General features: G+C 39.9%; 1 protein-coding gene across 2 annotated transcripts in view; it reads right to left on the bottom strand.

Annotated features, from left to right (window-relative positions):
* The window catches only part of MYH10 (myosin heavy chain 10), a 144,134-nt gene that overhangs the window by 114,092 nt on the left and 13,135 nt on the right, over positions 1–16,907 (bottom strand). For both annotated transcript variants that reach the window (XM_037028367.1, XM_037028366.1), the window contains one exon: positions 3,855–4,011. In XM_037028367.1, coding sequence (XP_036884262.1) covers positions 3,855–4,011 — 157 coding nt within the window. The remainder of the gene's footprint in view (positions 1–3,854; positions 4,012–16,907) is intronic.

The raw sequence follows: 16,907 nt of genomic DNA, 5'->3' as shown, positions 1-16,907 counted from the left end.
TGTTGTTTTCAGACTGTTAACAATAGAGTCTAGAATCTTTCCTGGCAGGTGTGTTAATGCTCAGTAGCCTGGAGCTTCTTCCCTTTTAAAAATTAGAATTACATTTGTGAGCCCACCCCAGCCTTCGGGATATGCTCCTTCTATACACTTCAAAGACCAGGGGAGTCAGCAATCTCAACAGTAAGGATGCATTTGTTTAGACTATGATTCAATTAGAGGAGCAAACTCTCTCCAGTTTCTTCTCCCATATAAGGCAAAGTTTGCTCATTCACACAAATGCTTTTCCGAACACAAAGATTACTCTTAACAGAGACACAAACCAAAAACAAAGAAGCTGACAATGCTTCTTTCTTCATTCTCTAGTATCACTGCCATAGCCACTTAGTATTCTTTGGCTCCGAACTTAACAAAGGTTTTTAAGTCATTTTTTTACCCTCACCTGAGGACATGCTCATCAATTTTTAGAGAGATGGGAAGGAGTGGAGAGAGAGAGAGAGAAGCATCAATCAGTTGCCTCTCTTAAGTCCCTGACTGGGAATGGAATCTCTGACCTTTCTGTTTACAGGACAACGCTCCAACCAACTGAACCACCCCAGCCAGGGCAAGAAAGGTTTTTAAATCTAATCTTTTTTTAAGCCTAAGCTAATTTTGGATATCGAACCGATATCACACCTGTCCTTACCAATCTATGACACTATTCTATTCTAGTCTAGTCTTGAAGTATCTCTTATTTGTCTCAGAGGACCTGGTGTATAAAACTATCCAAGTAACACTTGAAGTAGAAATGGGTGGTGTACTTTATTGACCCCTCTCACTCCCCTTCAGACCCAGTCACCAAGACAGCCTTTTCATGACCTACAAGATCTGATGACAGGTGGATATAGCATATCCTCTATTTACTTTTTTTAAAACATTATTTATTTTTAGAGAGAGGGGCAGGGAGGGAGAGAGGGAGAGAAACATCAGTTGGTTGCCCCTCACACGCCCCCTACTGGGGACCTGGCCTGCAACCTGGGCCTGTGCCCTGACTGGGAATCAAACCAGCGTTCAGTTTGCAGGATGGCACTTAATCCACTGGGCCACAGCAGCCAGGGCTAGTGTATCCTATTTCCCGATGATCAGGGAACTACTGTGGTGTAAGAACCACATAGATTTTAATATACTTTATAGAATTTGTTTTTAAAGAAATAAACGGATATAGAGGGGAAAGTTATAAAAGACTTCACATAGCACTAGGAAGTCCCACGTACAATGTAGCCTTTTTGAGCAATGTTAAATGCATTCAAAACTGCTACGTTTTGTCTTTTTAAAAACACATCCCTCCATAAACCCTTGAGTTTAAAGCCATGATTCAAATGAATGACTCTTTAAATTTATATTTCATTCTAAATCCAAAAGAAAACAATCAAAACCAACCAATCCAACACATACATTTTAATTTAACTTTTGCTGCCTGTTTCATATGCATTTAAATCAGAAATATTTTACAATTCTTATTTCCCCAATGAAGCATTCACCTTTTCTATTATTCTTCCTGTTGGCCCTTCCTGTTGGTTTTCAAACCTAAAGAGCTTTTATTATACTGGCTTGTGGTGCAGATCAAGTGTATATAAAAACTAGATGCTCTAAGAAATATTTTTTATTAGGTTATTACAAGTTGTCCTAATTTTTCCCCATCCCCCCAGTACCCCCCTTTTCTCCAGCAATCCCCCCTTGGTTTATGTCCATGGGTTATGGATACAAATTACTTGACTTCTCTATTATCTATACTATTCTTAACATCCCCCTATTTTGTACCTACCAAATATATTTAATCCCTGCACCTTCTCCCCATTCTCCCCTTTCCTCCTCCTAGCTGATAACCCTCCAAATGATCTCCACATCTATGATTCTGTTCCTGTTCTTGTTATCTGCCTAGTTTGTTTTTTTCCATTCAGTTGTTGATGGTTGTGAATTTGTTGCCATTTTAATGTTCATGGTTGTTATCTTCTTTTTCTTGGGTAAGTCCCTTTAACATTTCATATAAGGGTTCTTGGTGATGATCAACTCCTTTAGTTTTATCTTGTCTGGGAAGCACTTTCTCTGCCCTTTGATTCTAAATGATAGCTTTGCTGGATAGAGTGATCTAGGTTGTAGGCCCTTGCTTTTCATCACTTGGAATATTTCTTGCCTGAAAAGTTTCTTTTTGAGAAATCAGCTGGCAGTCTTTTGGGAACTCCTTTGTAGGTAACTCTGCTTTTCTCTTGCTGCTTTTACGATTCTCTCTTTATCTTTCACATTTTGGCATTTTAATGATGTATGTTGGTCTGGTCCTCTTTGGGTTCAACTTGTTTGGAACTCTCTGTGCTTCCTGGACTTGTAGGTCTAGTTCCTTTGCCAAATTAGGAAAGTTTTCTTTCATTATTTTTTCAACTAAGTTTTCAATTTCTTGCTCTTCCTCTTCTCCTTCTGACATCCCTATGATTCAGACGTCTGCCCGTTTGGAGATGTCCCAGAGGCTTCTTATACTACCCTTGTTTTTTTAAATTCTTTTTTCTTCTTGCTGTTGTGGTTGAATGCTTATTTCTCCCTTATGTTCCAAATCATTGATTTGAATCCTGGCTTCCTCCCCTCCACTGATGGTTCCCTGTAGGTTTTTCTTTATTTTACTTACTATAAACATTATTTCTTCCTTTATGTTACTGCCACATTCAATGAGTTCTTTGAGCATCCTGATGTTTTGAACTGTGCACCTGATAGGCTACCTATCTCCATTTCCTTTAGTACTTTTTCTGGGGTTTTGTTCTGTTCTTTCATTTGGGCTCTATCTTTGTCTCCTCAATTTGGCAGCCTCCCTGTGTGTTTTAGGTAGAGGTGCTTTGACTCCCTTTCTTAGTAGTATGGCCTATTGTAGAAAAGTTACCCGTGTATAAATTGTGTGGGGCAGAGCCTAGGTAATGGTTAAAGCAGGGCAACATGCTTCGCCTTGTGGCTCTGTGTAGGGGGAGGGGACAATGTCACTGCCTGGTTTCTGGAGGTTTGTCTGGCACTTGCCCCATTTTCAGTCACTTCACCCACTTCCCATACGCAACTGGTGCCCTTCCAGCTGTTGCCCTGGTGGCAAATCCTAGAATGGGTGTGTGTGCATATGTTCTAAGTCAGTGTGGGCCCTTTAAGCCGAGTCTCCTGAAAGTCTCTCTGGCAGTTTCTTCTGCTGCCCCAACCCCCACTGGTTTTTACAGTCAGAAGTTGTGGGGATCTATCTTCCCAGTGCTGGAACCCTGAGCTGTGTGCTGGGCCTAGAGCTAAGATCACTGGCTTCCAAGTTATCCCTCCCAATTTTCACCCACCACACGTGAATGTGGAATTGTCTGTTATGCCATCCCCACCCCTCCCCGGCACACCAGATCTTCACCCTTTCTGTGACTCTACCCCTCCTAACCAGCTGCATGAATGTGGCTTCTTTAAATCCTTGGTTGTCAGACTTCCATACAGCTTGATTTCTGACGATTCTGGGTGGATTTTTTTTAGATCTACTTGTAATTCTTTCTATATGGTTGTGCTAGGAGGCAAAACTGTGTCTACCTACACCTCAGTCTTGATCAGATATCTAAAAACTAGGTGCTTTTTAACATAAAAATTAACATGGAGTATTTATGAAGCAACAAACATACCGGCTTCCTATAAAAATGGCCATTCACCCGTTCTAATCGTAAGAATTCATAAATTTTTACAATAACATTTGTTACTTTAATTTTTAATCTTTTAAAAAAGACTTAAAATTTTAATCTTTTTTGAAAAGACTGGCATCTAGTAAAATACCTAACCACACTTAAGAGATCTTAAGCATTTAGTGTGCTAACGTTCCCAGTTACCTTGAAGCATGCATCTGTAAGCAGACTCAGATATAGCATAGATGTGAGGAGGCATCTCATGACGTTTCTTTCCTCTGTACATTTCAATAATATTCTCAGAGTAAATTGGAAGATTCTTGTAAGGATTTATGACTACACAGAAGAGTCCAGAATAAGTCTAGAATAAAAATAAAATACAATGTTTAAAAAACACATACACTGGACAAACAATCACACGGTAATTTGAACAGGGAGACTCTATCCTTTGGATAATTAATCTACTCCCAAAATTAAATCTAGCCCACAACAGGCAATTCCAAACCACAAGTAGTTTTGTCACAGAAAGATTATTAAGTGAGTCTCTCCTGGATTCAATCCCCCATCTGTAAAATGAAAATAATAATATATACTTCATGTATTCACAGGGCTACTATAAGGTTCAAACAAGGTTATTTGTCTCTTCATGCTCATTCTTTCCCCAGAGTACTGGGTATGGAAAGTTCATTAATATAGTTTCAGATTACACATTGTAAAGAAAATACCATTTAAGTTGGGTATTCTATCAAAAAAGAATGTCCACAATGATCTGAAAAGGTGATTATTAAAGAGATTCACAACACAGAAAACTTTTCACTCTTCTGATTTTTTTAAAATATAGCTTTTTTCATAAAAATAATGTACAGTAACTTGTTATATAGTTAAATGAATTTATTTAAATAAATGAACTAATAAATATTTTAAAATTTTGGTCTAATTTCTAATAGTAAATATAAATAAATATAACCCACATAAACGAAATCTCTGGGGGTCCTCAACTACTTCTAAGAGCCACTAGTCTGGAAGACACAATCCTTTCCTGATCCACATCAGCACGCAGAGCTGATACTTGTGAATTTGGGGTGTAATTGCACATGGAATAGTTTCTGAGAACAATCTGCAAAACTGACCCTGGGAAATCACACAGAAAAACAAGGCCAGTCAGGACTGCTGCCAGATGCTGCAGCCCTCTGAGGGACTGGCCGTACTTGGAAGCACGCTCAGTCGCATTATGACTTATGACGCAGACCTTTTATTTAAGGTGGTTGGGGTAAACCAAACCCAAAGGCAGGAAGACACTAACCCAGGACGAGAACCGATGGTGCCCAGCTCCGCGGCCTGCCTCCCCGAAAGCACTAAGGGAAACTAACCACAGCTGTGTTGGGAAGGACTGAAACCCTTGGCGGCTGCCACCAGAAGGCACTCCAGGGACCACCGTATTTTGAATGCTGCAGTTCTAACGCTAAAACAAGAGGCTGAAAGCCTGCCAGAAAAATGGTTGTTAAGCGTGCTCAGAACTGTCTCTGTAGCTGTTCCCTATCTTTCCCTAACTCACAATGGTAGGCTCTAATGCTAGATCAGAGCTATAGGAGAGGACAAAGGGCAAGGAGCCCTTTCCGAAGGTCACTGATCTGGGCTGTCTGCCTTACACCCGAAGTGATGAGACGGACATGCGTCCCTGTCTACTTGAGCCAGGGTAATGATTGCACTTGCCCCTTCCTTGCTGACCACTGAGGTCTTCAGACCGCTGGCTTCCTCACAGTGCAGCACAGAGCTCAGACAGCCCTGGCTAACTCCCGGGCCTCTCACACCATGGACTGGGCAAGTCTTCCTAATCAAGTCTCTCACCCAGTGGTCTAGCCTCTCTCCACTGCCCATGTGACGAAGAGGCACCGAGGGACAATAAAAACCAAGACTGTATTAAGAAGGGTAAGACAGCTGAGGAGAGGCAATCTGAATAATTTGTTATTGGGTTTATTTACATACAGTAAAGTTTACAAATCATAACTATATATCATAATGAATTTTTATATTTATAACTTCATGAAGCTACAGATTTTGTACTTTACTTTTACAAGAAACAAATAATTAGACTGGCAAAAAGAAAAAAGAAGAAAAAAAGAAGCTCCCAGAAACATACATTCTATATGTATGACATGGTAACAAATCGTAACAATGATATCTTTATTCAGAAATAATTCTAACATGTGCCTACCATGTGTTGGGTACTTTTCTGAGGACTAAGATTACAAAAATGAGTAAGTCTCACAAATATGAGTAAGTCATCAAAAAACAAGGTTAAATAATCACCAGTATCCTGCACATGCCTAAGAGGCAGTAATAAATGTTTAATGGAAATATTAAATCGAGGTACTTAAAGAAGTAATTTCTATCTAGAAAATTAGCTCACATGTCCGGCTCCTGCGTAACTGATATGTATCGCTTCTGTCTTTCCCCGAGGCACGGGGTAGGAGAGCAGCACATCTCAGTAATTTCTTCAACACCCTAAAGTTCAAAGTAAACTCCACTGAAGTATTTAAAAACACACACTCCAGAGATGAGGACAATGAATACATGGTTAAAAAACAAGACACAATATACAGCACTAAAAAGAGAGTGGTACAAACAGAGAAAGATTTATACAAATTATAAGTAAACTACTGAAGCAGAACACACAAGCCCCAGGTACTGAAACCCATGGCCATCATGCCAGAAACTCGAAGACTGGGTACAAAAATTCAGACCTAGATAGTCTTTGATGTTCTTTTTAAAGACTATGAGGTCAAAAGGCGGGATAAAGGAAACCCTATTAAAATAGTAAGAGCATAAAACTTGGTGATAGGATATAACCAAGGCAGGGTGAGAAGTCCAGTCTCGCTGAAAATTGTCCGTACAGTGGAATGTGAGAGGTAATGGGCCTAAAAGGTCACACTGAACCATTTAGATGTTGTCCTCTCTCCATGATTAGGTATTAGAGGTTCAGCACAGAAGAGTGATGAAAAGAAAGAAGCATTTCTGAAACAGTATAAATCTGGCAGCCATGTGGAAAACAGCGAGAAGGGCAAGAGGTGAGGAGCAGGAAATGGAGACTGCGGAACAGTCCTGGCACCAGCGCAGCCTCGGTGGGAGAAGAGGCAGCACAGGAACGGAGAAGGGGCGAGTCACGGAGAAAGCTGGATGGAGACTAAACAGTACTCAGGAACTCTGGACAGAGAAAAACTACTTAAGATACAAGTTAAAGACTCTAGGGTTTGCAAGCTTTAGAGATTAGAAGAGTTTCTGTTGGACAAAGAAAATAATTTAATTTGTGGGAAAAATACTGAATCTTCTTTTAACATTTTGAGACTCATTATAATAGGTGAGGCCAGAAGAATGTCTAGTAAAGCCATTGGAAATACTGAACTGCTAAAGCCTGTGAACCAAAAGGTCACTTGTTCAATTCTCAGTCAAGGTACACCCCCCTTGGCTCGTAGGAGAAAGGCAATTAACTGGTAGATGTTCCCCTCCCCCTCTTTCTCCCTTCCCCTCCCTTTGTAAATAAATAAATAAATAAAATCATTAAAAAAAGAAAAAGAATTCAGTGGCTGTGTGTAACAGCAAATTAGGAATTTGTTAGGAATTCATAATTTGAATACATATTGGGAATACAGCTGAGGAATTAGTTACTTGACATTTTAATTAGAAGCAAATATCTATGGAAGAACACAGGATGGAAATATAGAAGGATGTAAGAGATCTATAGGACATGATGAAAATGTCTGAAATACAAGATATTTGAGTCCAGCAAGAAAAGAGAGGACAGAGTAGAAGCGTATGTGAAGAGATAATGGCTAAGAATTTTCCAGAGCTCACAAATGGCATCAGACCACAGATTCAAAAACCCTACAAACTCCCAACAGAATGTATTTTAAAAAAAACAAAAACAAAAACAGCAATAACAAAACACCTTACCTAAGCACATCAGAACATCAAAGTAAAACTGCTTGCTGAAAGCCAAAGGCAAAGAGAAAATTTTAGAAACAACCAATGGGGTGTGTGTATGGGAAAAAAAAGACTATCTTTAAAGAAATAGTAATAAAATGATAAACTTAATTCTCAACATAAAAAAGTGGAAGGGCCCTGGCTGGTGTGGCTCAGTGGACTGAGCACCAGCCTGTGAACCAAAGTGTCCCTGGTTCGAGTCCCAGTCAGGGCACATGCCTGGGTTGTGAGCCAGGTCCCCAGTAGGGGGTGAGTGAGAGGCAACCACTCATTAATGTTTCTCTCTCTCTCTCCCTCCCTTCCCCTCTTTCTAAAACGAAACAAAATAAAATTAAAAAGTGGAAGGGATAACACACTGCAATGGTATCTTTAAAGGCAAACAAAATAATAATTGCCAGCTTGAAATTCTAAACAAGGGGAAAAAAGAACTTTAAAATGAAGATGAAATACTGTCACACAAATAAAGAAACCCTTTCTCAAAGATGAAAGCTAAGAGATGTAGAAAAAAATTAAAAGCAGTAGAAAGTAAATGGATAAGACTAAGTGGGTATTGACTAAGAAGGAATAAGTATCTTGTGGGTTTTGAAACACAGAGTGTTAAACAGCGGTGGCACATAACTTTGGGAGGGAGGAGTAAATGGAGTTTAAGGGTTCTGAGGTCCAATCTAATACTAATGTCAGACAAAGCTGCACACTGAAAATAAAGATCATCACCCTGGCTGGTGTGGCTCAGTGAATTGAGAGCAGGCCTGTGAAACGAAAGGTCACCAGTTTGATTCCCAGTCAGGGCACATGCCTGGGTTGCAGGTCAGGTCCCAACTTGGGGCCATGTGAGAGGCAACCATGTATCTCCCACGCATTAATGTTTTTCTGCCTCTCTTTCTCCCTCCCTTCCCCTCTCTGTCTCTAAAAAAAGAGAAGAAATCATGATGATTCACTAGCAAGATATAAAAATTACGGTTGTACATATGTGATAACTTCAGCAGTATATAGCAAAAAATTGACAGAACTAAAAAGAGAAACAAAGACAGTAACATGGAACAAGCAGATACAAATAAAAAATCGTAGGAACACGTAAGACTGAATGACAATGCACGTGTAAGAGACACTGCGCCCAGTGATGGCCGTGCATGTTTTTCAGGTGTACGACGACCCCCTTATCCAAACTGATCATGAGATGGATTTCAAAGGACTAAAATCATTCAGGGTGTGTTCTCTGACCATGGGAAGATTATATTAGAAATAACAAAATAAATCTGAAAATCATCTTGTGTTTGGAAATTAAGCAATTTAGTTTTAAATCACTTGTGAAGGCAACAAAGATATCCTCATTATTTTGAACCAAATGACAATAAAAAAACACACATTAAAACCTGTAGAATACCGCTAAAGTTTATTACTTAGAATGAGATATATATCCTTTAAAGTACCTATTAGAAAATGACTAACTGAAAAAAAATCAGTGATCTAAGTACCCATCTCAAAAATTAGATAATGAACAAATTACCTCATAGAAAGTACTATAAAAAAGAAATACAGCATCCAACACAAATAACATTTTTATTACAAAATCATAAGCATGTAGTTCTATAATCATAACAATATCACACTCAAGCACACCATATGACACTTTAGATGAAATGTTGAAATTAAAACTGTCAATTATTACACCCATATTATTACCCTACCAACCACACTCAAGCAGGCCTTACTTCTGCCGGACTCTGTGGGGTGGGGGGACGGGCACACCCACTTCAGATGGAGTCGGAGCCCCATCCTGGAGGACCTACCTTGCAGATCACACGCCTCAAAGCTTCAGAACGTTAAAGCCGCGGAATAAGCCTTGGACTGAACCTAAAACGCACCGTGTCTCAATTGTTTGCAAAGATGACAAGAAATCAGCTATTATGACTACTAGGACTGATGACTACCAGACTGAAAAATTAAAAAACGTTTTTTAGAATTAGTCACTAGTTGGCTTATCTGCACCTATAGAAACGCCTTCCGTCCACAGATGTTGTTGCTCCCCTTCCCTTTCTCATAAAGGCCCTTTGCCTTTCTCTCCTAATGGAAGGATTATTTGGGCATCTGCCTAATCAGTGCTTTCCTCAAAATAAATGCATGTTGTCTCTCACTTTGGCCCTTTATTTTTAGGTTAATGGTACAGCATGGTGGCCACTTATGAGAAGGGCACACCTGAGAAACAGGGCGTCAGGTGACTGCGTCCCCGCGCAAACATCACAGGGCGCATTACGCAAACCCGGGTGCGATAACCACTGCACATCTGGCTGCACAGTACAGCCTACTGCTCTGCAGAGGAGGAAAAATAATTCTCTCTCTGACTGGGATCCTGTCTGAGGCATCCTTATAATAAAAGATTAATAGGAGAAAAAAAAAACGGAAGCTTAGTAACACGTATACTTCCCATATACATGGGAAGATCCAGGAAAACTGAGTAATGGCTCAGTTTTGGCTCAGTTTCCAAAATGGCTGAAGCCACTACCTTAAATACCATAGTCAGCTGAAGACAAAAGATTTGGGGGTGGGGTGTGATTTATGGAATCTTACTAGGGAAAAGAAGCCAGTAAACATGGTAAGGCTGTTAGGCTGATAGAAATATTCCAAATTGATTTCAGTTTCTAGAGACAAAGTCACCCCCTCTACCAGGTACAGGAGGGAGGCACCCTGACAAGCGGAGATCTCCCTTACAAATTTAAGTCACCTTTTACAAAGGGTAACTGCTGTGTGCTTTCAGAGCTTCTCCCAAGTCTGCTGTTTCTTAAAAATTAACCAGCCTAAAATAATCCTTAAGCCAGGGACATATTTTGGGGTGACAAATTCTGTTCCCCTATAAGCCCCCTGGCTACAAACCTGTACAGTATGTTACTGTACTGAATACTGTGGGCAGCTGTAACACCATGGTGAGCATTTGTGTAATGCCTTGTGCTCCAACAGTACCACCTCACTTGGTGACAGAAATTTCTCACTTCCATTATAATCTTGAGACAACGGTCATATTAACAGTTCATCACTGACCAAAACATCATGTGGCAGATGACTGTAAAAGAAGGAAACAAATGTATTAAAGGTAGATAGATAGGTAAAGAATAAGGTGGTTGGACGAAGGAAGAAAGGAGGTAAGGGAGGGAGGGAAGGAAGCACCAACAAAGTCAATTCTTTGAAAAGGCTAATAACTGCCATTGTAAGAAATGGCCAAACCTGGAAGAATTTTTATGAGTTTAGTTGAGCCAACTAACAATAATTGCCAGAAAGCAGAACCTCAACAGACCGAGGAAATGCTCTGGAAAATGGCAGTTTTGCACCTTATTTTATACATTACAATAAAAAGAGAAGACGTAAGTGGGTTCCACGAAAGCCGTGGTTGATATATTAGAGAGGTGGAAGAAAGCAAAGCGGGGAAACCTCTGGGATTGGATAAAAAGTAAAATGATGGGCAGTCTTTTACATAGATGGGTATGGGGTGGTTAACAGTCAGCAACGGACACAACAACGATAACAATGAGGAGACCTGGGGTCTGCCCCGGGGCAGTGCCTGTGCACTGGAGGGGTCTGGGAATTGACATTCCCAAGGTCTGTTATCCTACATGCAAAAAAACGAGACAGGAGACAGGCTCAGTTAAGGCAAAGGCTGACTTTTGTCAGGGAAAATTCCAGCCTAGAACATGATTGCCTGCCATGACTTAATTTTAGTTACAAAGTTTTTCATTTCAGACCATCCTAAGTGACTACTTTGGTCTGAGTCTGTGAGGCTGCCATGCAGACCTCCCTGAGCTTGTTGAGGTTAGTATGCAGCCCCTTCCTGTCCATATAACATGGATAAACCTCTGATGAGACTCATTAAAAAAACAGAGAACAAATTATTAGTATCAAAAATGAAAGTGAACATCACTACAAATCCTGCAGAAAATAAGAGGGTATTATGAGCAACCTGAGGCCAATAAATTTGAAGATTTAGATAACATGGACAAATTCCTAGAAAAAGTTACCAAAACTGATACAACTATTGAAGAAAAACTGCCCCACAAAGAAAACTATATTATTTTAAAAGAAATAACATCAATCCTATCCAAAATCTTCCAGAGAACACATGAAGATAAACTATTACTCAATTCATTTTACAAAGCCAGCATAATCTTGCTAGCAAAATATGACAAGGACAGTGCAAGAAAGGAAAATTGTAAGTTTCAGCCTCACTCATTAGATGCAAAAATCCTAAACAAAATACAGAATCTAGGAATTTAGTACCACACATAAAACATATCCATAAAAAGAATATTTGGGTCCTTGGCAAGGCTAGTTCTTACACTAAAATTCACCACAATTACAAAATAATCAGAAAAATCACACTATCATCCATGCAGGGTAAAAACTAAGAGTAGAATGAAACTTCTCTTAATTTGAAAAAAGAATATTCAAAATAAAAACTACAGCAAGCACCATTTAAAACATTTTTTAAATTTAATTTTGAATTACAGTTGACACATAATATATTAGTTTCAGATGTACAATGTAGTGATTAGACATTTATATAACTTAAGAAGTGACCATCCTAGGGGCACCAAGACAAAGAAATATGACCCAAATGAAAGAACACAGCAAAACCTCAGAACTAAGCGACAGGGGCATTGCAAAACTAACTGATGGAGAATTTAAAGCCCTGGTAACAAATGTTCACAGAACTGACTGAGCTTGGTCAAAAAATGAAAGATACCCAAAATGAAATAAAGCAAAATATTTAGGGAACCAACAGTGACAAGAAGGAAACCAGGATTCAAAGCAATGATTTGGAACAAAAGAGAAAAAAAATAAACATCCAACTGGATCAGAACAAAGAAGAAGAATCCAAAAAAACAGAGAGAGGCTAAGGGCTCTCTAGGACAATCTGAAACGTTCCAATATCAGAATTATAGGGGTGCCAGAAGGAGAAGAGCAACAACAAGAAATTGAAAACTGGAGAAATACCCGAGACTTCTGCCAAGATGGAGGCATAGGTGGAAACACTGTGCCTTCTCCCACAACCAAGTTTGGATACAACAAAGGTTTGGAGAAACAAAGACACAACCAAAGGACAGAAAATTGAATTATACGGAAGTCCGACTACATCTAACCGTTCAACAGGGGACGGTAAGAGGGGCGGAGCCAGCAGCGAGCAGGGTCGGGCAGGACAGGGCCCCCTGACCCAGGCGCACAGCCAGACAGGAACCAGTTGGGGTGTGGGGCAGACCGCGGCGCATATTCATGCACAGGGAGACAGACCACGCAGGCCCCAGGGGGCGAGGGCTGACGGCGGTGGCACACTCGCGTGTAGTGGGACGAAACGCGTGGGCCCAGTGACTGCAGCAACTGCGGCACCGGTGAGGGCCGTGGCGGCAGGCGGCGGACAGGACGCCATAGTCCCTCTTTGACCCCGCCCCCACATGCAGCATCACAACCCAGCAACTTAGTTGCCCTGTTCTAGTGAACACTTTAGGGCTCTGATCCTGCTATGGAACAGGCACGAACAACCCCAAAGATGGCACAAGAAGAACTCAAAGTCCCAGAGCCAATAACTCTAAGCGACCGAGAAATTGCCAGCCTCTCAGAAGCACAATTCAAGACACTATTTATCAAGATGCTCACAGAACTGGTAGATTATAGTCACAAATTAGAGGAACAAAGTCACAAATTAGAGGAACATATGAAGGCTAAACTAATTGAAATGAAGGGAGATGCACAGGAAACCAATAGTGATGGAAAGGAAACTGGGACTCAAATCAATGGAATGGACCAGAAGGAAGAACAAAACATCCCACCAGAAAGGAATGAAGAAATGAGAATTCAAAAAAATGAGGAGAGGCTTAGGAACCTCCAGGACATCTTTAAACGTTCCAACATCCGGATTATAGGGGTACCAGAAGGGGGAAAGAAACAGCCACGAGTGGAAAACGTATTTGAACAAATAATAAAGGAGAACTTCCCCAGTCTGGCAAAGGAAATAGACTTCCAGGAAATCCAGGAAGCTCAGAGAGTGCCAAAGAAGTTGGACCCAAGAAGGAACACACCAAGGCACATCATAATTACATTAGCCAAGACCAAAATGAAGGAGAGAATCCTAGAAGCAGCAAGGGATAAGGGGACAGTCACCTACAAAGGAGTACCCATCAGACTGTCAGCGGATTTCTCAAAAGAGACCTTACAGGCAAGAAGGGGCTGGAAAGAAGTATTCCAAGTCATGAAATCCAAAGACCTACAGCCAAGATTGCTTTATCCAGCAAAACTTTCATTTAGAATGGAAGGACAGATAAAGTGCTTCTCAGATAAGGTCAAGTTCAAGGAGTTCATCATCACCAAGCCCTTATTATATGAAATGCTAAAGGGACTTATATAAGAAAAAGAAGATGAAAAATAGTAACAGTGAAAGGACAGCAAACACACAGTTATTAACAACCACACCTAAAGCAAAAGCAAACCAAGAGGACAGCTAGATCACGAGTGGAACCATAGAAATGAAGAACACATGGAGGGTTAGAAACAGGGGGGTGGGAGGAGGAGAAGGCACAGAAAATAGCATAGATGGTAGGTAGAAAATAGATAGGGGGGAGGGCGAGAACAGTGGGAAAATATAGAATCCAAAGAACTTGAGACACGTGGTTATAAACTAAGGGGGGGGAGAATGGTGGGGGAGGGTGGGTGCGGGTGGAGGGGAATGAAGGGGGGGAATAGAACAACTGTAATGGTATAATCAATAAAATATATTTAAAAAATATTAAAAAAAAGAAATTGAAAACTTATTTGAACAAATAATGAAGTAAAACTTCCCCAGTCTGGCAAAGGAAATAGACTTCCAGGAAGCCCAGAGAGTCCCAAACAAGTTGGACCCAAAGAGGAACACACCAAGGCACATCATCATTAAGTTATACAAGATTAAAGACAAAGAAAAAATCCTAAGAGCAGCAAGAGAAAAGGAGACAGTTACCTACAAAGGAATCCCATAAGACTATCAACTGATTTCTCAACAGAAACCCTGCAGGCAAGAAGGGGCTGGAAAGAAGTATTCCAAGTCATGAAAGGCTACATCCAAGATTATTCTATTCAGCCAAGCTATCATTTAGAATCGAAGGGCAGATAAAGTATTTCCCAGATAAGGTCAAGTTAAAGGAGCTCATCATCACCAAGCCATTATTATATGAAACGTTAAAGGGACTTATCTAAGAAAAAGATACAAAATTTGAACAATAAAAGGACAACAAACTTATAACTATCAACAAATGAACCTAAAAGAAAAGAAAAACTATGAAAACAAAAACTAAGCGAACAGCCAGTTCACAGGAACAGAATCAGAGAAATGGACATCACACAGAGGGAGTTCAGTGGGGAGGTGAAGGGGAAGAATAGACGGGAAAAGGTACAGAGAAGAAGCAGCATAATTAGTAGGCATAAAATGGGCAAGGAGAGATTAAAAAATTGTATAGGAAACAGAGAACTCAAAGAACTTATATGTACAACCCATGGACATGAACTAAAAGGAGGAATGCTGGAGGGCTGCAGGGAGCAGGGTGGTAGGGGGATCAAGGGGGAAAACTGGGAAAACTGAAAAAGCATAATCAATAAAAAATACTTTTAAAAAAGTGACCATCCTGATAAGTCTAGCATCCATCTGACACCATAAATAATGATTACAGTATTACTGACTATATTCCCTATGCTATATTTTACATCCTTGTGACTATTTTTATAGCTGGCAATTTGTACTTCTTAATCCCTTTCACCTTTTTCACCTGATCCCCCTCACCCCCTCCCTTCTGGTGACCATTGTTTGTTTTTTGCATTACCTAAATAAGTGAAATCATATGGTACTTGTCATTTTCTGTTTGACTTATTTCACTTAGCATAATATCCTCTAAATCCATCCATGTTGTCCTAAATGGCAAGAGTTCATGCATTTTTTTAATGGTTGAATAACAGTTCATTACAAAGATCATTCATTTTTTATTAATTTAAGAAACCTTTATTTTGCATTTTTTAAAACATAAATTAATGTTTTATAATATGTCAATTAAAATAGTAGAAATTAAGTAGTTAGTTTACATTGTTTTTTATTCTTCGTCAGTCACCTTCCATAAAAGTTACCCCATAGAACACAAAAGAACTCATCTAGAATTCTATTCTTACTAAGAAAATCTTTCACGATCATGGAACCTTGCAATGTTTCATAGATTACAGAAAGAAATATAAATAAGTTTTATTGTTGGTTTGTTTTACCATATTAAATATTTGTTCTCATGAATGCCTCTTTAACACTTGAAATTACAAAAAAAAAAAGATGTTGTGGAGAACTTAAGAACAGGGTAAGAATTCTCCAAATGGTATTTTTTAAAACTAAATTTTTTGGAGTGACATTGGATAACAAAATTATATAGATTTCAGGTGTACAATTCTTTTTTAAAAAACATTTTATTTATTTATCTTTAGAGGGGAAGGGAAGGAGAGGGGGAAAGAAATATTAATGTTTGGTTGCCTCTCGTGTGTCCCCTGCTGGGAACTGGCCTGCAATCCAGGCATGTGCCCTGACTGGGAATTGAACCACGATCCTCTAGTTTGCAAGCCCATGCTCAATCCACTGAGCTACACAAGCCAGGGCCAGGTATACAATTCTGAGGACTGTACAATAGTGCATCATCTGAACCTTGTATTGTGTGTTCACCCCAAGCCACATCTCCTTTCATCAGCAAACATCATCCTTAATGGCGTAATGTTGAAAGCTTTCCCTCTGAAATCAGAAATGGTAGAAAGATGACTCCAATCAGTCCTTCTATTCAGCATGCATTTATTTACTGAGGGTCCTGAACAGTGCAATAAAGCAAGCTAAAGTGTGAATGGAAAAGAGGGGCTTTGTAGCAAGCCTAACAAGGGCAGGGACCACATAGACACACAGAATGGTCTGATCATAAATTTCCTAACTGGGCAGGTCATGGGGCGTAGTCATGTGCTGGACTTACAGATGCCTTAATAAAAGGTCAATCTTTGCCTTAAGGGAGCCCTGTCCATTGTTTTTGTGCATCTAAGAGAACATACCCTTGGAATGTCAGTAACTATCTTTTCCAGACATGACAGAGGCATAACCACCCTCCTTCACAGGATGACCCCAAAACTCCTCACGGTCTTGTCCCATACCATCTCTATTTACTGGAAAAGTTCAATGTTCACTGTCCTGTACCCACTGATGTAAAACAAGTATGTATCTCTCCATTTTGCTTTGTATCAATCCTGGAAACA

Source organism: Sturnira hondurensis, unplaced genomic scaffold (genome assembly GCF_014824575.4).
Source record: "Sturnira hondurensis isolate 20B ecotype Veracruz unplaced genomic scaffold, ASM1482457v3 Scaffold0019835, whole genome shotgun sequence".
Classification (NCBI taxonomy): Eukaryota; Metazoa; Chordata; class Mammalia; order Chiroptera; family Phyllostomidae; genus Sturnira; species Sturnira hondurensis.
The sequence above is the reverse complement of the archived record's forward strand: the minus strand, read 5'-3'. Positions and strand labels throughout refer to the sequence as shown.